This window comes from Bubalus bubalis, chromosome 13 (assembly GCF_019923935.1).
Source record: "Bubalus bubalis isolate 160015118507 breed Murrah chromosome 13, NDDB_SH_1, whole genome shotgun sequence".
Lineage (NCBI taxonomy): Eukaryota > Metazoa > Chordata > Mammalia > Artiodactyla > Bovidae > Bubalus > Bubalus bubalis.
The window spans coordinates 3,142,167-3,165,450 of record NC_059169.1 but is presented as its reverse complement, the minus strand read 5'-3'; the positions used below and the strand labels follow the sequence as shown (position 1 = coordinate 3,165,450).

The following is a 23,284-nucleotide window of genomic DNA, read 5'->3' as shown; positions in this document are numbered from 1 at the left end:
CAGAGCCTTTTTCTAATCTTTCTAATATGTCACCAGCCATGCTATCACTGCCTTGATTAAAATCCTGGTCTTTCTATATATTTTGGAACAGCCTTAGACACCAGTGTTCTTGCCTCCAGCCTTAGCCTTCCCTCTGCAGTTTTCACAGGACTTCCAGATTTGTCAGTCCACAGATGACCTTGTATACTCCTCCCGCGTAACAAAGTTCATTCGGAATGCTGTTCCTGCACCAGCCCCTTCAGAATCACCCATTTTGGGGCTGACAGTGCTCCTAGTTTGCCGAGAACAGCCCTGCAGCATACTTGTGGTCAGAGTTGGAGGAAAGGATTTGGTAGAGGTCTATGACACCTGTCTGGCATCCCTGGTTTATTTTTCTTTGCTGCAACTCCTTTATTTGCCTGCTTAACCCTTTTTCTTTGAAGTCTTGGATCTCTTAGAAAACTTACCATGAAGACAAAATCTGAAATTAGATGCAATTCTCGGAGCTTAAGGATTCCCACTGTAGAGTCATGGGATGGGTCATATCATAGCCTAATGATAAAATTATCTTTGAAAGCAGCAGAGAGTATCCCCAATACAGGATGGATAATAGAGAAAAGGAAAAGCTGAATTGTTGCAAAACAATATTACCTTAAGAGGGACAGTTAAGGAAAATTAAGATAAAGTTCAGATTAACCTGAGGTGTTAATGTCTTTTCCATTCCACACAAGCATTTATTGATATGATCAAATGTAATCAGGCAATAATAATTTGTATCACATGTAATAACTTGTGCATCTCAGGTAAATGATTTGTTTCTTATGTTCTTAATTAGACAAAAAAAATTACTAAATTCCAATCAAAATAATAAATCTGAGCAGATTGTTAGATTAATATACTTCAGTCATGTCCAACTCTTTCAACCCCATGGACTATACAGTCCATGGAATTCTCCAGACTAGAATACTTCCTTCTCCAGGAGATCTTCTCAACCCAGGGATCGAACCCAGGTCTCCCATGTTGCAGGCAGATTCTTTACCAGCTGAGCCATAAGGAAAACCTGCCAGAATCTTGTGTCCATGGGATTTTCCATGCAAGAATACTGGAGTGAGTTGCCAGAGGATCTTCTAGACCTATGGATTGAACCTGCATCTCCTGCTTTGGCAGGTGGGTTCTTTACCACTAGCGCCAGCTGGGAAGCCAATCTAAGCAGGCCAGGTATTAATTTTTTCAAAAACTTGTATGAAAATAAAAAACCAAGTATTGGCCAGTTCAGTTCAGCCACTTGGTCATGTCCGACTCTTTGCGACCCCATGGACTGCAGCATACCAGGCTTCTCTGTCCATCACCAACTCCTGGAGCTTGCTCAAACTCATGTCCATCAAGTCGGTGATGCCATCCAATCATCTCATCCTCTGTCATCCCCTTCTCCTCCTGCCTTCAGTCTTTCCCAGCATCAGGGTCTTTTCCAAAGAGTCAGGTCTTCACATCAGGTGGTCAAAGTATTGGTGCTTCAGCTTCAGATTGGCCAGTTACTCACCACAAAATAATAGGTTTCTTATGGGCTGTAGTCATCATGATTGGTTTTTTCCCAGGGGCATCTTAAGAAATTTGTTTGACCAAGAAATGAGGGAATTTCCATTCTATTGTTTTACCAAAAATACATCTGTGCTTTTTTTCCCTGAACACATTACAAAAATCTAAAAGTTATGTCTTACTTGGTATCATATTTGACTCAAAATCAAGTTTTAAAATAAAGGGATACAATGTCATATCTTTCCAGTCATATCTTTACAGCAGCGACCGGAAACAGATTGTTTCCCATAACATGTTGTAATGCGAATAAGTAAAAAATGAGTGACAGCTAATTTCTGTTTTAATTTGTGTCTTTCATCTGAGCCCTATTCTTTTTTATCACTCAGCATTAATTGCATGTTTAAATAATTCTCTGGAAGATGCATACCATTTCAGTAAGCATGCAACATTTAAAAGTTAGCAAAGCCATAGAGTACTGTAACCATCAGGTTTTTCTGCTACTTCAACATCCAAAATTGAACACTGACATCTGAGAAATAGTGTTTTCCAAATGTAACTCCCATGTCAAATTCCAAAATCCTTGAAGGAAGAGGACAGTGACAGTGTTAGTTGGTTCTTAAGAAACCACCAACGTGCCCATTGGGGAAATCTGTTAATTCTTCCGAGATGACTTCTGATGACCAGGAAGCTGAGATATGGCTGCTGGTGGTTCTTGTTCCTGTTTCCACTAAACTGGGTTTACCTTGAACAGAGTGTTTGAAATGAGCTACGCTTTTCAAGTATTACATTTGGCTTCATTTTGTTTGATTTCTCCCTGCCTCCTTATTGTAAAGGAAAACATCCCTGAGTGAGTGGCAGGTGATGCTTGGACCAGAAGGCTGACTAACACTAAAACGCTGGGCCCCTTTCATCGAGTGCTTCCTGCAAGCTCTGTTTTCTATGCTGTGTGTGTTTTGAGTCATTCTCATGCCAACTAGTGGAAGAAACTGTCAGCCCCTTTTGCAGATGAGGAAACTGAGGCAGTGGATAAGTTACCTGACCCCATCAGTACAAGTAATAAGTGCAAGACGTGCCACTGAAGCTCTGGACCATCTCTGCTCTGGAGTTCGTCCAAGCTCAGGGAAGGAGGCTGCAGTGAGGCCGGCGTGGCGTGCTCACAGGGGACATGACCGCCGATGGGCACTATGCCAGCCTCTGCCAAGCAGCTGGGTCTTCCAGGTGTTACCACTAGCTTCGTTCCTCTGGGATGTGTATTTTTTCTGTGATGGAGGTTACGGAAGGCGAGGCTAAAGCACTTTCCCAGAGTCCCACCCTGGGGAAGCCAGCCACGGTCCAGGGGAACCAGGAGGACCACACTATCGTTTTTGGTCGAGCCCACCGCTGACTCCCCATTTTTGCAGCAAGGATTCAATCACACGAGAGAGAAAAATTCTCAGCAGTGTAGCTGGTTCTCAGCAAACACTTTCTCAGAATCAGATGTCATCTCATGTCACCTGCATCATGATCACCATCATCAACATCACTAATATCACTATTTCTATTATTATTACTTTTATTTGGAATGATGTGGATTATTTCCCTTTAGTAAACACCTAATATGTCCAGGAACCAGGGCTAGGAACAGGAGATGCAGAAATGCAGAGATACATGCTACCATGGAGATTACACCACCATGAAAGCTCAGGTTGGATACAGGTATGAATGGGCTTCCCTGGTAGCTCAGCTGGTAAAGAATCCATCTGCAATGCAGGAGACTCCAGTTAGATTCCTGGGTCAGGAAGTTCCCCTGGAGAAGGGATAGGCTACCCACTCCAGTATTCTTGGGCTTCCCTGATGGCTCAGATGGGAAGAATCCATGTGCAATGCGAGAGACCTGGGTTTGAACCCTGGGCTGGGAAGATCCCCTGGAGGAGGGCATGGCAACACACTCCAGTACTTTTTCCTAGAGAATCCCCATGGATAGAGGAGCCTGGTGGGCTACAGTCCATGGGGTCTCAAAGAGTCAGACACATCTGAATGACTAAGCACAGCACAGAGGTATGAACAGGTGAGCTGACCTGAATCTTTGCTGCATAAATCACCCACCTCAGTGAAGCCCAGTTCTCAAGTTCTCCCCTCAGTTTATTTCTTCTTATTAAAATTAGTAGTCATGAAATGATCAATTGGAGCATCCTTTAAAAATATTTTAAAGACATTTTAGATATACAGGAAATTTGCAAAAATAGTACAGAGAGATCCCAGGTACCCTTCACCCAGCTTCTTCTCACATTCAAAATGTACACAGCCATGGGCTTCCTAGCTGGTGCGAGTGGTGAAGAACCCACCTCCCAAGGCAGGAGACATAAGAGGTACAGATTCAGTTCCTGGGTTGGGAAGGTCCCCTGGAGGAGGGCATGGCAACCCACTCCAGTATTCTTGCCTGGAGAATCTCATGGACAGAGGAGCCTAGTAGGCCATGGTCCATGGAGTCTCGAAGAGTCAGACATGACTGAAGCGACTTAGCATGTGCGAATTAATGGTGCATTTATCCAAACATTGGTATAATACTATTATCTATAACACAGCCTTTATCCAAAATTTTCCAGTTTTCCCACTAAATCCTTTTTTTATTCCATTCCTTTTAGAAACAGCTATTTTAAAGAGAAAATCATAGGGAACAGAAAGCATGTCTTTAAACTCATTTCGATTCAGTCCAGGTACTTTACAATACTTTGGGCAGTCTCTGCTGATGATTTATACGAACACAGAAATCCACGGAGAGATCCCCATGGCTAAGGCATTCTGTCATATTTTGGGATATAAAAGGAAAATTATTCAAGACTATCTTCTGACTGGAAGTAAGACTGTATGCCAAGAGAAACAGTTATAGCTGCTTTGAATGAGAATTCAAAGCGGAAGAGGGGCTTCAAAGAGGAACACATTGAAATATACAAGATGACATTTTTACCCCCAGCAGCTGAGAAACAGCTCTACGTTGTGTCTGAAAGGCTCTCCCCCTCTCCCTCCAGGAGTGGATCTCACCTCACTGCGGCAGATGAAGCTTCAGAGACCCGTGAGCATGTTAACGGACGTCAAACACTTCCTGTCCCGTGGAGGAGACGTTAATGAGAAAAACGACGATGGCGTAACACTGGTGAGTCACAGCGCTTCACTAGGAGACACTGCTTACAACGTGAATGTGCTTTGATTTTGAAAACATAGAATTGGGTACCATTAACTCCTAAATAAGGTTTTTTAATTTTCTGATTATATTGGTAATAAATATTTATTGCAGAAATTTTGCAAAACAGACATGCAAAAAAAAAGTGCAAATAACATACCATCACCCAACATTTATCTGTTGATATATTCTCGTTAAGCCTTATGCATGTTTTTCCTACAAATTTAGAGTAATTTTTATATTATTTTTGTCAGTGTGAGACTTTTGAGCTGCAACTTACAGGAGACTGTTTTCATTTTAAGCAAAAGAACCTATGTTACTCTGATGAATGAATTTCTAAATTCAAACAAACGCCTGCCATTGCTTTTTAATGCTCTCAGGCACGGTTGCATTATATTGAACATATAACAATTAAATGTGGACTCATTTGGATGTAAGCACAATGTCTTATCATCACAGGAAGAACATTTGGTCCTATTGACCCATAAAAATTACTTGGATCGGGCATGCTGGGGTTAGAGTTAATTATTATGGAGATGAAGGTGTTGTCTCAAGAAAGTAAGCTACAGAAGCAAAAGGGAAAAGCTCTGAAGCAAGGGGTGCACAGAAGCAGTTGCAACCAATTTTAGAAAATGATTCCATTTCTACTATGGGAAAATATGGTGTGAGGTTGAACACAGTAGATGAGGAAAAGCAGTGTAACTGAATGAATAAGACTTGTGTGAGACCTGATACCTTTGTAGATTTATTAAATGCAAATTAAGTGCTTTGAGACTTCTCAATAGAGTTATCTTCCCAGACATTGATGTTGATCTTTGGAATATAAATTTCAGAAGACTACCGAAAATGGAACTCTAAGCTATAAGAGGACAAAGCAGTTTTAGAGTTTATTGAAAAATAACATCTTCTAATGGAAAAATATTCCAACTCATTTGTTGAGGAAATATTTACTAACTGTGTCCTGTGTACAACATCATCGTGAACAAAACCACAAAAGTCCTTTTGTCTTTGTCGGGGCTCACATTTCGTTGGGGAAGACATTCACTATGCAGTGTAGGTGGGCTAAGGATATAATGCAGTAATAGTACTAAACGCAAATGAGAAATAACACAAAGACCGAGATGTGGTAGACGTACAGTTGGCATTTTTGGGTCGGTAGACAGATAAGAGCTCACTGACATGAAGAGCTCTGAGTGATGAGCTGCAGGAAGTCTGCCCCCTCTGCAGGTGTGAAGGCGGAGTGTTGCAGGCTGAGCACTGGGAATGCAAAGGTCCTGAGGCAGGGCCAGGTGTGCTGTGACTAAGGAACAGCTAGGAGGCCAGCATGGCTGAGCAGAGAAAGCAAGAGGAGGCGGCAACCAGGACCGGACCACCCCGGGTCTGGTGGGCTCGTGTGAGGGCCTAGGCAGTTATTCTGCATGAAGTAGGAATAAGCTGAAGAGTCCTGAGAGGAGGATGTTCCTTCAGTTCCGGAAGGATCTTCACTCCAACTGCTGCGACGAGGATGCACTGTCAATGGGCAGGAGTGGAGCCGAGAGTTCAGTGAGGAGGCTCTCGTCCAACAGGTGATGATGCGACTCAAACCGAGATTGTAGGCGCTGCAGCGGTGAGAAGTGGCTCATTTCTAAAGTCCACGTTAAAACAAGATCCGCTGGGATTTCCTGATGGAAATTGGTGAGAGATGAGGAAAAGACTTTAGCGTGACTCTGAGTATTTCTAGTTTGAGCAGCTGGAATGCTGGAGTTGACACAGAATGAAAGAAGAACGGGCTGAGGGCAAAGGAAATAAGGGTGGATTCTGGAAACGTGAAGTTAGAAGTGCCTCTTAGCCATCGTCATGGAGATGCTGAGTTTGTGGCGGGTTATTGAGTCTAATGCATAAAGGGTTTCCTAAAGGAAATCAACCCAGAATATTCACTGGAAGGAGTGATGCTGAAGCTGAAACTCCAATACTTGGCCACCTGATGCGAAGAGCTGACTCATCGGAAAAGACCCTGATGCTGGGAGGGATTGGGGGCAGGAGGAGAAGGGGACGAACGACAGAGGATGAGATGGCTGGATGGCATCACCGACTCAATGGACATGAGTTTAAGCAAACCCTTGGGAGATGGTGAAGGACAGGGAAGCCTGGTGTATTACAGTCCATGAGGTCACAAAGTTGGACAGGAGTTAGCAACTAAATAATAACAAAAACTGGTGTCTGGAATTTGGGTTCTGTTCAGACTGGAGAAGCAATGTTGGGATCTCTAGCATGTTTGTGCTCTTGAGGCCCTTGGCGCTGGATGAAGTCACTAATCTGATATGAAGGAAAGAGGTCTGGGGACTGAACCATGGAGCATAGCAAAGTGGAAGGTCCTGGAATGAGGGGGGAGTGCAAACTCCCAAGGTGGGAGGCAAACCAAGAGAGTGAGGTGTCCTGGGAGCCCCGCAAGGAAAGCGGGAGGAGCAGCAGAAGGAGGAATGAGTAACCATCAAATAAATACCACTGAGAAGTCAAGTGGGCAGAGACAGAGACTTGCTGCCAGGCTTAGAAACTGGGAGTCCTTGGTTTTCTTATCAGGGCAGCTTTGGTGAAGCAATGGGATGAAAATCAGACTGGAGTGGGCTGTTTAATTAATAGTTCATTTCTACTGTATATCTTGGGGGGGAAAGAAGGTACAGTCTGTTTGTAGGTCATACATGAAGTTAATCTTAAAAATGCATTCCAGTATACAGTAGGTGCAAATACTTACACGGAATGCCTAGAATAGTCAAATCATAGTGTCAGGAAGTGCACTGGTGGGTGTCAGGGCCCGAGGTGGGGGTGGGGAGGGGGGATGGGGAGTCAGAGATTAATGGGGGCAGAGTTTCAGTTTAGGAAAGCGAGGACTTCAGGATGCTGGTGAGCGTTGGACAACAGCGCAGTGTACTCAGTACCGCAAACTATACAGTTAAATACGGTTAAAATAGGATGTTTCATATTACTTTCACCACAATAAAAAAATTAAACATAAAGATAATCCATAGTTGATTTAACACATGAGCTACATTAATTAAGACATCCAACTCAGTAAAAATCCAGCAGGCTCTCTGTTTCTTAGTTTGGCAGAAGATATTACAGCTTCATATTGTTCTTTTGAAATCACAGCTAAATAAAAACAGCACACATGTTCAAATGCCTGCTAAATTAAAAGGCTTACAAACTTCAGAAGATTAGCTATGGAGAGAATCAATACACAGCAATAAATTGCTATCACTTTCAGCCATCTTCGATTTTGACATTCCTTGTGACTTTTCTTTTTTATTGAACAGAGAACACAAATGCGGCATATAATTATTCTGTAATAGCTGAATCTGGTTTTATTATTGATGTTGTGATCATCTTTGAGCTTTGTACAGAGAAAGGAACAATGAACAGGAGGCAACCCTTCCCTGAGGATCACAGCAGTTAGCAAGCGGCAGCCTCTTTGATTCTTGGGTCTGAGTTGGTTGGTCGATTATGTTAATGCTTCGAGTTGTCTTTCTGTGAAGGGTATGTGTATGGTGTGTGCTCGCCTATTGTTGCTGATAATGATAAGGAGAAAGTCTTATCCACATACGGCTTCTGTATGCTGAGTTGGAATTTCAGCTGTGATTCAAAATTGGGCATTTTTATTACACTGCAAAACAGATTAAACTATCAAAAAACTATCAAAAAACTCAGTGAAGATCTGCTCGTAGTAAGATGGTTTTTATGCTGCTGCTTTTTCTTCCTTTTTAGAATATGCAGTATAATAACCAAATGTAAGACAAATCTTTTTAACATTTTTTATTTTATTTTTACTGGAACATAGTTGATTTACAAGGTTTTATTAGTTAAAGATGTAAAGCAAAGTGATTCAGTTGTACATGTATATATATATATACACACACACACACAGGTATTTTATTTATATATATATATATATATATTCTGGACATGTATATATATATGCACACACACACACAGAGGTGTATATATATATATATATATATTCTGGATTTTTTTCAACTATATGTTATTATAAGATACTGAGCATTGTTCTCCATGCTGCATGGTAGAACTTTGTTGTTGGTTATTGTTGGTTATGTTGGTTATTTACTTTATAAATGTGTGTATATATATATAGTATATTTATATATATTATATAAGTATATATGTATATATATAAAGTATTATGTATACTTATTGTATATGTATAAATATATACAATAAGTATATATATAATAGTTTTATAATAATAGGCTTCTCAGGTAGCCCTAGTAGTAAAGAACCTGCCTGCAAGTGCAGGAGACATAAGAGACGCAGGTTCAATCCCTGGGTGGGGAAGATCCCCTGGAGGACGGCATGGCAACCCACTCCAGTATTATTGCCTGGAGAATCCCATGGACAGAGGAGCCTGGCGGGCTACAGTCCACGGGGTCATGAAGAGTTGGACACAACTAATGGGACTTCACATGCTTGCATATAAGAGTTTATATATAATATATTTATAAATAATACTTATATATATAGTATATATTTTGTGATAAGCTATAAGGAAAGAGGATCTAAAAATAAATATATATATATATATATAAATGACTGAAACTAACATGACATTGTAAATCAACCACATTTCAACTTTCAAAGAAAGTTATGTGTTTTGCTTTTGTTTTGATGTTATCTGGGATTAGAGTTGCTTGCTGTCCCAAATGTCACTGGTAGCCCCTGCTCTGGGCAGCTTTGCTACTAAATGAACCAAGATCATTTTCCTTTTAGTCTTTCCCTGGTAAGTAGCTCGGCCTATGTTCTAAATGGTAGAGCAGGATTTTTGCTGCATTGAAAGCAAACCTACTCATAAAGGGTTTGAGCCTATGAACTTTGCATCATTAGTATCAGGCACTAACCACTGAGTGGACCTATTCTTCCTGCAGGCTTATCCTGCAAGACAACATCTGAAATCCACTTGCTGGTGCTTAAAGCGCAACAATTTGCCAGTCACTGACTGATGATTCAGATAATATGGAATAAATTTAGAAGCAGGTGAAAAATGAGTTCTTCAGGTGAATATGTATGTAAATTCATATTTCTCTAAAATATCTGTGGCTACATCGTATTTGATAAGATGTTAATGAGATGAAGTTTGTATGTAACAATGTGTGGCATGATTAATGTGAAACTTAACTTCTGAATGTTTATGCCTTAAGTTAGATTAAATGTATTTGTTATTCTAATGTAGTTGAAAGTACATATAAAACTTAAACATACAAATGTAACTGTAGATTGAAGAGCATAATTAAGGCCAAAAAGCAAATTTTTTGCTGAATTTTATCAAAATTTATATTTAATAAACCCTTTTGACTTTACTGTAATTTTGTCTTTGTAATAAAAATGGAAAGGAATTATGCTACAAAATTCTATGCTTCAAAACCTAGAAGTCCTTGTTTTTACTACTTTTAATTAGTTTTTATTTTTCCTTTCCTTATAGATCCTTCTTCTTAATTATTACGATTACAAAATCGACCATGTAGTTACTTAATAACCTAGTTTAAATTGAGTGTGATGTAAAGTGAAGTGAAATCTCAGTGGCTCAGTGGTGCCCGACTCTTTTCGATCCCATGGACTGCAGCCCGCCAGGCTCCTCTGTCCATGGGCTTCTCCAGACAAGAATACTGGAGTGGGTTGCCATTTCCTTCTTCAGGGGATCTTCCTGGCCCAGGGATCGAACCAGGGTCTCCTGGACTGCAGGCTGATTCTTTACCGACTGAGTTAGAGGGAAACCCAAGTGTGATGATAATTTACAGATAAATCCGGTTGCCTTAGAAGCAGAATTCCTCTGTAAGAAAACTTTGAAAACTTCCTCCACCCCCTGATCTCATCGTGGTAGTTCAGTTTGCAGTAAGAAAGGAAACCAGGAAGACAGGATGGGGGCGGGGTGGGTGGACTGGAGTGCGGCTCCCCTCAGGGATGCGCATCCATGGAAAACACCGTCAGATGCGGAGGATCTCACAGGGCGCCAGCTGAGAGCTGGCAAGCGTCCCTGGCCACCGGAGAGGAATGTTCAGATCCACGCAAAACCCGGGAGGGTGCAGGAAGGAGGGAGAAGGAGGAGACTGAGCAGGACCAGGCCTGCACCCGAGACAGCAGGTGGGGCAGGGGGGACCGATCCCCCGTCAGGAAGACTGTTCAGGACAGAGGGCTGGCATCGGAGGCTCCTGGAGAGCGCAGCAGCGCATCCGTGACCGGCTGCATGGAATGAGAACCACGCGGACAATCCTTCCCACAGCACTACGTACCTGGACAGGGAGGGATGTCCCAGAGGCGACTGGGAGCTGGGGCTTGGGGATTGGAGAGCAATCCCAGGGCAGGATCTGCTGTTAACCGCGGGGAGGTGGCCGGAGGAGTCGTGAGGGGTGGGAGCACGGTGGGGAATGCCTTCGGAGGAACGCCCGGCAGACACGGAGGCCCGGCGTTGCTGCCGAGTCATGCCTGGGGTGGAACCGTCACTGCGGTCTTTCTCTCCCTACGTGCCCGGGCCGGCAGCTGGCCAATAGAAAAGGACCACAGAGAGGGTGGCAATCTGTGCCTGGTGTGCTGAGCGATGGAGAAGGGCCCAGGCCAGGGGTACCATTTAAGCGCCTGCTGTGCTGAGCAGTAGCGAAGGACCAGCCACGGAGGCCAGGGGCTAGGAAAATATGACACCACCTTTATGGCAGAAAGAGAAGAACAACTAAAGAGCCTCTTGATGAAAGTGAAAGAGGAGAGTGAAAAAGTTGGCTTAAAGCTCAACATTCAGAAAATGAAGATCATGGCATCCAGTCCTATCACTTCATGGCAAATAGATGGGGAAACAGTGGAAACAGTGAGAGACTTTATTTTTGGGCCTCCAAAATCACTTCAGATGGTAATTGCAGCCATGAACTTAAAAGACGCTTACTCCTTGGAAGGAAAGTTATGACCAACCTAGACAGCATATTAAAAAGCAGAGACATTATTTTGCCAACAAAGGTCCGTCTAGTCAAGGCTATGGTTTTTCCAGTGGTCATGTATGGATGTGAGAGTTGGACTATAAAGAAAGCTGAGCACTGAAGAATTGATGCTTTTGAACTGTGGTGTTGGAGAAGACTCCTGAGAGTTCCTTGGACTGCAAGGAGATCCAACCAGTCCATCCCTAAAGGAGATTTGTCCTGAGTGTTCATTGGCAGGACTGATGTTGAAGCTGAAACTCCAATACTTTGGCCACCTGATGTGGAGAGCTGACTCATTAGAAAAGCCCCTGATGCTGGGAAAGATTGAGGGCTGGAGGAGAAGGGGGTGACAGGGGATGAGACTGTTGGATGGCATCACCGACTCACTTGACATAGGTTTGGGTAGATTCTGGCAGTTGGTGATAGACAGGGAGGCCTGGGGTGCCGCGGTTCATGGGGTTGCAAAGAGTCAGACATGACTGAGGGACTGAACTGAACTGATCTGAATGCTGTAGCTCCCGCATCCAAGGCCGCTGATGGCCCTGCACACTTGGTGCTGCAGAGTCCCCACGATCTAAGCAGCTGAACCACCTCCACGCTGATTCTCACTTGGGCAGAGCTGCCAGAGGTTAGCAAAATCTCCAAGAGGGCCATATCTCCTGTGCCTGTTGGCTGCCAGGTACCCTGTGCACCTGGCCCTGCCAGGGTCCCCGCAATCCAAGCTGCTGCACTCCCTCCACAGCTGGTCCTCCCTGGGAGAGAGCCAGGTCCTCCAGGGCAGCCTCAGGAGCAAACCCCTGTGGAGACACATAGGCAGCTGTGGAGGTAAAACCACAGCTGAGCCCCAGGGGCAGTGCGGCTGAGGAAGAGGATCGAAAACCTTCCCACCAGCTGTACAAGCTGCAGATTAAATCCACACGATCAACTAGGCAGACTCTGTGTCTATGGAAGATATAAAAAGACAGAGTTCCCGCACAAGAAAACATCCTAGCTCTGGCAGCTGCAGACCTTGGAGGCAAGAACATGCAGGAATAGAGCCAGGTTAAAGTCTAGGCTGCCCCCACAGCGGGTCTAGAGACCAGTGCAGAGTTGGAGGGCATCCTGGGGAGGTCAGGTGGACTGTGACTCACAGTGAGGGGAAGGATGCTCTGACAGCAGAGATGTAAGAAAAACATGTATTATTATTGTATTTTGAATCATTCTGTACTTGATTCTAGATTTTTTTATTCTTTTTCTGTGGTTGTTTTATTTTTATTATTAATTCTACTTAAGCTTTTGAGAACTTTTTTTTTAATCACACTTTTTATTTTCTTTATATATTTCTTCATCACTTTGGCTTTTTGTGGTTCTATGGTTTGTTTTTTTTCTTTAATTTTTGTTGTTGTTTGTTTTTCTTACGTTCTTTTGCTGTTGTACTTGGTCTTTAATATATGAAATATTTTTTCTATACTTCTGTTTAACTTTGCTTTCCTGTTTTTTTTCTTTTCTTCCTTTATTTCATCATGTTTGTTAGTTTGTTTTGTTTGCTTTATTCACCAGTTGGCATCTCATTGGTCTTGCTTTTTGGTGTATGTTTTAGTTAGTTTTGTTTTTAATTGGTTGACGTTATTTTCAGTTTTCTTTGTTTGCCAGGTAACTTCCTTGTGCTTTGTTTTGTATGAACTGTTCTGGTTGTCTGTGTGTATGCAGTTGTTCTTTCTTCTGGGTCTGATTTTACATTTACCACTTGTCTGGGGTTCGTCTTCTGTTTCTGGCTTTATTTTTTGTTTTTGTGTGTTTCTTTTAATCCCTTTTAATGCCATAACAAACATCTTGCGGAATCTCGGTTCCCCAGCCAGAGATCGGGCCTGAGCCTCTGGAGTGGGAGCAGCGAGTCCAGAACACTGGCCTGGACTGGTGAACCCCTGGTCCCAGGGAGTATTAATTAGTGAGAACTCCCATGAAGGCCTCCCGCTGGATCCAAGACCCGGCATTACCCAACTGTCTGCAGCACCCTGTGCAGGACACCTCACCCAAACACCACGCAAGACAAAACCACAAACTCAGTCATCGGCAGACAGGCTCCCCACAGGCACCCCACCACATACCACCTCACACAGCCCTGCCCGTCAGAGGAAGAAAAACTCACCCCCTCCCACCAGAGCATAGGCACAGGTCCTTCCCAACACGAAGTCTACAGAAACCGTTGGGCCAGCCTCGCCCACCAAGGGCAGAAACCAAAAGGGAGAAGAAGTACGACCCTAAAACCTGGGAAAAGGAGACCTCAAACCCAGCAAGTTTGAAAAAAGTGAAAAGACAGAGAAGTATTGCACAAATGAAGAAACAAGGTTAAAAACTCACAAGACCAAATAAATGCAAACTACCTGAAAAAGAATTCTGTGTAATGGTAGTAAAGATGATACAAAACCTGAGAAATAGGTAGGAAAAAATACAAGAATTATTTAACACATATAACGATGACTGAGAAGAAATAAAGAATAAACAGTGACAAACAGCACAATTACTGAAATTAAAGAAACTATAGAACAAATCAATGGAGTAAATGAGGCGGAAAACAGATAAATGAGCTGGAAGATAGAATGGTGGAAATAACTGCTAACAAACAGAATAAAGGAAAAGAATGAAGATAATTTAGGATACTGTCAGAGACCTCTGGCAGAGAAGGCAGTGGCACCCCACTCCAGTACTCGTGCCTGGAAAATCCCATGGACGGAGGAGCCTGGTAGGCTGCAGTCCATGGGGTCGCTGAGGGTCAGACACGACTGAGCGACTTCACTTTCCCTTTTCACTTTCATGCATTGGAGAAGGAAATGGCAACCCACTTCAGTGTTCTTGCCTGGAGAATCCCAGGGGACAGGGGAGCCTAGTGGGCTGCCGTCTATGGGGTCACACAGAGTCGGACACGACTGAAGTGACTTAGCAGCAGCAGCAGCAGAGACATCTGGAACAATATTAAACATACCAACATTCAAATTATAAGGGTCCCAGAAGAAGAAGAAAAAGAGAAAGCGTCTGAGAGATTTTTGAAGGGATTATAGTTGAAAACTTCCCTAACATGGGAAGGAAATAATAAAGTCCAAGAAGCGCAGAGAGTCCCAAACAGGATAAAGCAGCAGCATGTTGCTGCTGCTAAGTCACTTCAGTCGTGTCTGACTCTGTGCGACCCCATAGACGGCAGCCCACCAGGCTCCCCCATCCCTGGGATTCTCCAGGCAAGAACACTGGAGTGGGTTGCCATTTCCTTTTCCAATGCATGAAAGTGAAAAGTGAAAGTGAAGAGACGCATACTAATTAAACTAACAAAGGTTAAACACAAAGGAAAAATATTAAAAGCAGCAAGGGAAAAGTAACAAGTAGCATACAAGGGACACCCCATACGATTAACAGCTGATCTTTCAGCAGAAACTCTGCAGGCCAGAAGGTAGTGGCAGGATATATTTAAAGTACTGAAAGGGAAAAAACCTACAACCAAGGTTACTCTACTTGGTAAGGATCTCATTCAAAACTGATGGAGAAATAAAATTTTACAGACAAGCAAAAGTTAAGAGAATTTAGCACCTCCAAACCAGCTTTACAACAAATGTTAAAGGGACTTCTATAGGCAGGGAACACAACAAAAGGAAAAGACCTACAAAAACAAACCAAAGCAATTAAGAAAATCCAACAGGAACATAGACACTAATAATTACTTTAAATGTAAATGGATTAAACACTCCAGCTAAAAGACACAGACTGGCTGAATGGATGTAAAAACAAGACTCCTATCTATACTGTCTACGAGGGACCCACTTCAGACATAGAGACACACACAGGCTGAAAGTGAGAGGATGGAAAAAGATATTCCATGCAAATGGAAATCAAAACTGGAGTCGCAATTCTCATGTCAAACAAAATAGACCTTAAAAAATATTACAAGAGATAAGGAAGGACACTACATAATGAGCAAGGGATCAATCCAAGGGAAATACATAACAGTTTTAAATATTTATGCACCCAACATAAGACCACCTCAATTCATAAGGCAAATGCTGACCTAAAAGGGGAAATTGTTAGTAATGCTGGAGAGGGTGTGAAGAAAGGGGATTCTCTCGCACTGTTGGTTGTAGTGTGAACTAATACAACCACTGTGGAGAACAGTATGGAGATATCTTAAAAAAAAAAACTAGGAATAAAGCTACCATATGACCCAACAATCCCACAACTGGGCATATTCTCTGAGAAAACCATAATTGAGAAAGACAACATGTATCCCAGTGTTTTTGCAGCACTGTTTATAATAACTAGGATATGGAAGCAACCTAGATGTCCATCGACAAATGAATGGATAAAGAAGCTGTGGTATATATATGTATATAATGGAATATTACTCAGCATTTTTAGGGACACACTTGAGTCAGTTCTAATAAGGTGGATGAACCTAGAGCCTATTATACACAGTGAAGTAAGTCAGAAAGAGAAAAATAACATATGTTATATAATTTTATATATATATAACTATATATACACACATATATATAACTATATATATATGCATATATATATGTGCAATCTCAAAAGATGGTACTGATGAACCCATTTGCAGGTCAGCAATGGAGATGCTTTATTCTTTTGGGCTCCAACATCTCTGCAGATGGTGAATGCAGTCATGAAATTAAAAGACACTTGCTCCTTGGTAGAAAAGCTATGACCAACCTAGACAGCATATTAAAAAGCAGAGACATTACTTTGCCAAAAAAAGGTCCATCTAGTGAAACTTATGGTTTTTCTAGGAGTAATGTATGGATGTGAGAGTTGGACTATAAAGAAAGCTGAGTGCCGAAAAATTGATGCTTCTGAACTGTGGTGTTGGAGAAGACTCTTGAGAGTCCCTTGGACTACAAGGAGATCCAACCAGTCCATCCTAAAGGAAATCAGTCCTGAATATTCATTGGAAGGACTGATGCTGAAGCTGAAGCTCCAATACTTTAGCCACCTGATGTGAAAAGCTGACTCATTGGGAAAGCCCCTGATGCTGGGAAAGATTGAAGGCAGGAGGAGAAGGGGACGACAGAGGATGAGATGGTTGGATGGCATCACCGACTCAATGGACATGAGTTTGAGCAGGCTCCAGGAGTTGGTAACGGACAAGAAAGCCTGGCGTGCTGCAGTCCATGGGGTCATATAAAGTTGGACACAACTGAGTGACTGAACTGAACTGAGCTGGAGATGCAGACATAGAGAACAGACTTGTGATCACAGTGTGGGAAGGAGGGGGCGGGAGAGATGGTGGGAGCAGCGTGGAATCACATACGTTACCACATGTAAAATAGGCAGCCAGTGGGAATTTGCTGTATTTCTCAGGGAGTTCAAACCAGTGTTGTGGCACACCAGAGGGGAGATTTGGGGTGGGAAGCGGGAGGGAGGTGCCGGAGGGAGGGGACGTATATGTACCTATTGCTGATTCATGCTGATGTATGGAAGAAACCAACACAACGCTGTAAAGTGATTATCCTTCAATTAAAAATAAATTTAAAAAAAGAAGGGATAATGTACCTAAATATTTTATTTTGTATTTGAAAGTATTCAGATTATAGTAGTAGAAAGGAGCACTGGAGAGGGAAACAATTACATGAAAAAATGCATGTTGTCAGAGTCAGAAAATAATATTTAACCCATTAGCTTTTTTTTCCCGAAGAATAATGATGTCCACTTGTACAAATACAATTATATATAACTTTTTAAAGGGCTTTGTATTTTAGCTCCTATACTTTATTAAATGCATCTCTTCAAACCGCCAAATGAAGTCCACCGCTGTCACCACTCTTCCACATTAAATGACACAGTGTGTTTTTCTTGCAGTTGCACATGGCGTGTGCCAGCGGCTACAAGGAAGTAGTGTGTCTCCTCCTGGAACATGGTGGGGACCTCAATGCTGCAGATAATCAGTACTGGACCCCGCTTCACTTGGCAGCAAAGTATGGCCAGGTAAAATATGCCCTGAATTCAGTTTTGAAAATTATCATATGATCATTGCATCATTTCATACTTAATTTTTTTCAAAATGTGTGCTGACATGATGTAACTTGACTTTTAATGGGATTGTTTTACTGAGAAAATATGTTTTTGGTTGAAAGAAAAATTTTACTTTCCAAAAGAGCTTTCATAACCTACATTCCTCAACACTATGCATAATGTACTCCGACTCATTGGAGAAATAGTCAAAACCAGAAACAGTCTTTATAGACTTATGGTCTTAATACTATTTTTTTTTAACATTATATAGTCCTTTTCACGGAGAAGGCAATGGCACCCCACTCCAGTACTCTTGCCTGGAAAATCCCATGGACGGGGGAGCCTGGTGGGCTGCAGTCCATGGGTTCGCTAAGGGTCGGACACGACTGAGCGACTTCACTTCCACTTTTCACTTTCATGCATTGGAGAAGGAAATGGCAACCCACTCCAGTGTTCTTGCCTTGAGAATCCCAGGGACGGGGGAGCCTGGTAGGAGGCCATCTATGGGGTCGCACAGAGTCGGACACGACTGAAGCGACTTAGCAGCAGCAGCAGCAGCAGTCCTTTTCAATGTACAGGTTTCATGAGTCTATAATAATTGTGTTTGTTTCCTGCAGTTAGTAGATTTAAAGCAAAATAATATTTTATATTTTATTTTCCTTAATAAATTATATTTCATTGTAACAAATGAAGGATGATAGCAGAGTTCTTTCTCTGAATTGACTCTCAGTTGATTAATTCTCAATTGATTCTCTATAGCTAATGTATCTTGAGTTACTATTGCACAAACTAACTTCTCACTAGGTTATGACTTACCATGAAGAAGAAATACAATTTTATTTAATTTATGTGAGTGAATGTAATTCAGCAGTATTCATAATAATTTATTAATGTTAAAGTTGATTTTTTAAAAGATATATAATATGTTGTGTTAGGGAAAGCCTTAGTATTAATAGTATAAAATATAACTTAGGTTACATATATATGAAGATTTGAGCTAAACTTCTTGATGTCCAAGCATTAATTTGGTGCCAACTATGTCACTCACTGAATCCATAGTAAGTTAAATCCCTTAGATACTAGCCAATGTGTAGAATATATATCATACAAGTTGAATCATCCAGTTGTTGAAAACACTGAAATTATTTGCATCTCAGGCATCTTAGGAAAAGTATATTACTTGAGGATATGCTTCTTCCAAACTAATAACACTGTTTGCTTTGACAACATTTCCTGTAGAAAAAGATTCATTCATTCAATTAACATTTTTATCATGCTGTTAGTAATACCAGGTGTGTAAGTGAATGGCTGTGTTGAGGAGCTGAGGCTGGAGGTAGCTAAAACCATTGGCCTCAGAGTTCTGGCTTTCCAGTTCTCTCGAGATCACAGGAGTCCTGGGGCATCAAAAGTACATCATCAGTATACCAGTAGTCCACCCGTGCATAGCAGGATCCCAGGATGTGTTAGGGGAGAAGTTCTCTAAAAAACAGAGAAGTGGACTTATAAGCTAGTACTGTTTCCTTGGACACAACTTATTGGCTTGTGCTGAGGAGGTGATGGTCAGTGAATTATCAAAATGTGACCAAGGTAGTCGGAGATTGCTTCCAGTTCAGTTCAGTCACTCAGTCGTATCCGACTCTTTGAGACCCCATGAATCACAGCACAAGCAACTAAATCGGGAAGTGGTGAAATGTCGCAGAGCACTGCGCAGACTTGAATGCATCATTTGACCCAGTTTTTCACTTTGGCTGACAGGACTTTCAGATTTTGGGTCAGGCATCATTTCAGAGTAACCAATTGGCTCCCTTAACCACTTTCATGGAGAAGGCAATGGCACCCCACTCCAGTACTCTTGCCTGGAAAATCCCATGGACGGAGGAGCCTGGTAGGCTGCAGTCCATGGGGTCGCTAAGAGTTGGACATGACTGAGCGACTTCACTTTCCCTTTTCACTTTCATGCATTGGAAAAGGAAATGGCAACCCACTCCAGTGTTCTTGCCTGGAGAATCCCAGGGATGGGGGAGCCTGGTGGGCTGCTGTCTATGGGGTCGCACAGAGTCGGACACGACTGAAGCAACTTAGCAGCAGCAGCAGCAACCACTTTCATAAGGTTATCAACTCTGGAGGAACAGGACTAGAATTTAACAACAACAAAAAAATTTTTAAGACATGTCACTATTGATAGATCTGTTATTAGACATTTAAATGGTTTTATCAGAACCCAGCATATGTTTTTTGTTTTACTTGCCTTCAGGTCAAATGAAATATTTCATATGAGTTGATGTATTCTGTTTGCTATGATATTTTCTAGTTCTGTGATTTCCATTTGGTTCCTTCTTAAAACTCCTGTGTCTTTGAAGAGGTGTTCTGTTTTATAATTCAAGAGAATTTGTAATTGCTTGTTGAAGCATTCTTATGATGCCTGCTTTAAAATCATCGTCAAATAATTTCAACATGCTTCATCTTGATTTATGGTGTCAACTGTCTTTTATCAACCAACGTGTACTCTTCTGATTTTTATTTTACTAGGATGAGTGGTTTTTAGTTGTTTCTTGGACATTTTGACTATTTTGTTAGGAGAATCTTGGTCCTATGGAAATCTATTTTAGCAAACAGCAGCTCTGTTCAGCTTTAGCATCCAGGTTCTGGTCTACTTGAGTGGGATGTGGGTCCAGTGATGGTTTAATTTTCAGATCCTTCGAGGTATTACTTTGGTGAGCTTGGTTTACCTGGGTCCCTCGGGTCCTTGTGAGTTTCTTTTTGGTGCCCCAGGAAGGACAGAAGGTGTTTCCTTGGGCCAAGCTGCCCATGTCTCTGGGTAGGGTAGGAGAATTGCTATGGAGATAGCAAACTTCCAGGGCTGGAGGCTTTTGATTGTGCCCCCGCTGCTCACAAGCCCCCCTTCCCCAGCCACCCTTGTCTTTCATGGAGTGGGGTGGGGGGTATCGGTCTCATTGGATAAAGAGTGCCTCCTCTGGCACTTACTGTTCGCAGGGTCATGGCGCTGGCTCCACCTGACATTGTCAGGGAGACATGGTTTGAAAGATGTGGGAAGCGTGTGCCTGCCCACCAGGGACACGCCCTTGCCCTTCCGTTGCTGGGTTGGGCTGAAGCATTGGGCCCAGAGTTGCCCTCCTCTGCTGTGTGTGAGGACACAGACCGCCCTGCCTCCCTGTGGCTCCTCCCCTCCACGGGTGCCGAGCCAGTCCATCTTCCTTCTTCCACTTTTCAGAGTTCTTCTGGGATTGCTTGCTTTTTCCCGAGTTTATTGTAATTAATGGGGAGGACCAGTAAGAAATCAGTCTGAGCTGCTATGTTTTAAAACAACTGCTTCTATTTTTTTAAAAAATGCTTATTTCTGAAAGACTAGCAGAGCTTGGTGTAAGACACATAAGCCCAACACAAGTGCTGCTTCGTTCACAGAACTTCCTGGAACTGTTGTCAGACAGAAGTCAAGAGACAGAAGAATCATCGATGAATCAGGCAGGGAGCGTTGGAGGACGTCAGAATTCCACCCCATTATCTGTCACATTCCACAACCTTCCTGATCTATGATCCAAAACCTTTCTAGATCTATGTTTTTAGCCTAGAGAAACACAGTCATGAACTTATGTGGGAAATATGATTCAACATTTGCATGTAGTTTACAAAAGGAAGAGTAATTAAGATGAATGTTATTATTACTGTATTTCCCTTGTACTTGCTACATTTCCAACACTCACAATTTATTCATGATTAATGGTAAAGGAATTAAGTTCTTGGCTCACGTACTGTTGAAGCGTGACTCAGAGAATTTTGAGCATTACTTAGCTAGCATGTGAAATGAGTGCAATTGTGCAATAGTTTGAACATTCTTTGGTATTGCCTTTCTTTGGGAATGGAATGAAAACTGACCTTTCCCAGTCTGTGGCCACTGATGGGTTTTCCAAATTTGCTGGTATATTGAGTGCAGCACTTTAACAGCATCATCCTTTAGCATTAGAAATAGCTCAGCTGGAATTCCATCATTTCCACTAACTTTGTTTGTAGTGATGCTTCCTAAGGCCCACTTGACTTCGCACTCCAGGATGTCTGGCTCTAGCTGAGTGATGACAGTGAGAACTTCCAGATGTTCAAGCTGGATTTAGGAAAGGAACCAGAGATCAAATTGCCAACATCTGTTGGATCATAGAAAGAGCAAGAGAATTTCAGAAAAATATCTACTTCTGCTTCGTTGACTACGCTAAAGCCTTTGACTATGTGGATCACAACGAACTGTGGAAAATTCTTAAAGACGTGGGAATACAAGACCACCTTACCTACCTCCTGAGAAACCTGCATGTCAAAAAACAACAGTTAGAACCAGACATGGAACAATGGACTGGTTCCAAATAGGGAAAGGAGTACCTCAAGGCGGTATATCATTACCCTGCTTTTTAACTTATATGTCAAGTACCTCATGTGAAACGCTGGGCTGGATGAAGCACAAGCTGGAATCAAGGCTGCCAGGAGAAATATCAATAACCAAAGATATGCAGACAACACTGCCCTTATAGCAAAAAGTGAAGCTGAGCTAAAGAGCCTCTTGAAGATGAAAGAAGAGAGTGAAAAAGCTGGCTTAAACGTCAACATTAAAAAACCTAAGATCATGGCATCCAGTCCCATCACTTCGTGGCAAATAGGTGGGGAAACAATGGAAAAAGTGACAGACTATTTCCTTGAGCTCCAAAATCACTGCAGATGGTGAATGCAGCTGTGAAATTCAAAGACGCTTGGAAGAAGAGCTATGACAAACCTAGATAGCATATTATAAAACAGACACATTACTTTGCAACAAAGGTCCATATAGTCAAAGTTGTGGTTTTTCCAGTACTCACGTATGGATGTGAGAGTTGGACCATAAAGAAGGCTGAGCACCAAAGAATTGATGCTTTTGAACTGTGGTGTTGGAGAAGACTCTTGAGAGTCCCTTGGATTGCAAGGAGATCCAACTAGACAATCCTAAAGGAAATCAGTCCTGGATATTCATTGGAGGGACTGATGCTGAAGCTGAAGCTCCAATACTTTGGCCACCTGATGCAAAAAGCCAGCTCATTAGAAAAGACCCTGATGCTAGGGAAGATTGAAGTTGGGAGGAGAAGGGAATGACAGTGGATGAGATGGTTGGATGGCATCACCTACTGAGATGCTGAAAGACAGGGAAGCCTGGCGTCCTGCAGTCCATGGGGTGCAGAGAGTCAGACATGACTGAGCAACTGAACAACAACAGATAAGTTAAGAAATGCTTTACAGTTGCTGCATTTTTTTTCCCCAAACCAGCTGCACAATATCTGACCCCAACTTTTATAAAACATATTCCTCCTTTTGGGGATTCCTATATTTCCTTCTATTTCTCAGACACTGCTTCACACCTTGACACACTTGCAAGTCATTCTGTACATCTCAGGGATTAAAGCAGCTTTGTGCTAAGGATTTCCAGGGCCTCTCACCGGCTCTGGGCACCTGCCAGCCCTCATTGGCCGTGTGAGCCTGACCAGACTCACCGAGTCTCCGTCCCTAGAGCCTGGACCCAGCCACGGTCTTTGATCAGTGAGAACCATCCCCTTCTGGTTACGTAGCTCAGAAGATTGGGGAAGACTATGGAGGCAAATGTATCAGACAGTCAGGGAGCCAGTGTCCAAGTCAACTGATC

The 23,284-nt window shown here is 42.4% G+C and overlaps 1 protein-coding gene across 2 annotated transcripts in view; it reads left to right on the top strand.

Moving 5' to 3' along the window:
* The window catches only part of MYO16 (myosin XVI), a 517,517-nt gene that overhangs the window by 195,918 nt on the left and 298,315 nt on the right, over nucleotides 1-23,284 (top strand). For both annotated transcript variants that reach the window (XM_044927086.2, XM_044927087.2), the window contains exons 6-7: nucleotides 4,524-4,648; nucleotides 17,461-17,586. In XM_044927086.2, the coding sequence (XP_044783021.2) occupies nucleotides 4,524-4,648; nucleotides 17,461-17,586 (251 nt within the window). The remainder of the gene's footprint in view (nucleotides 1-4,523; nucleotides 4,649-17,460; nucleotides 17,587-23,284) is intronic.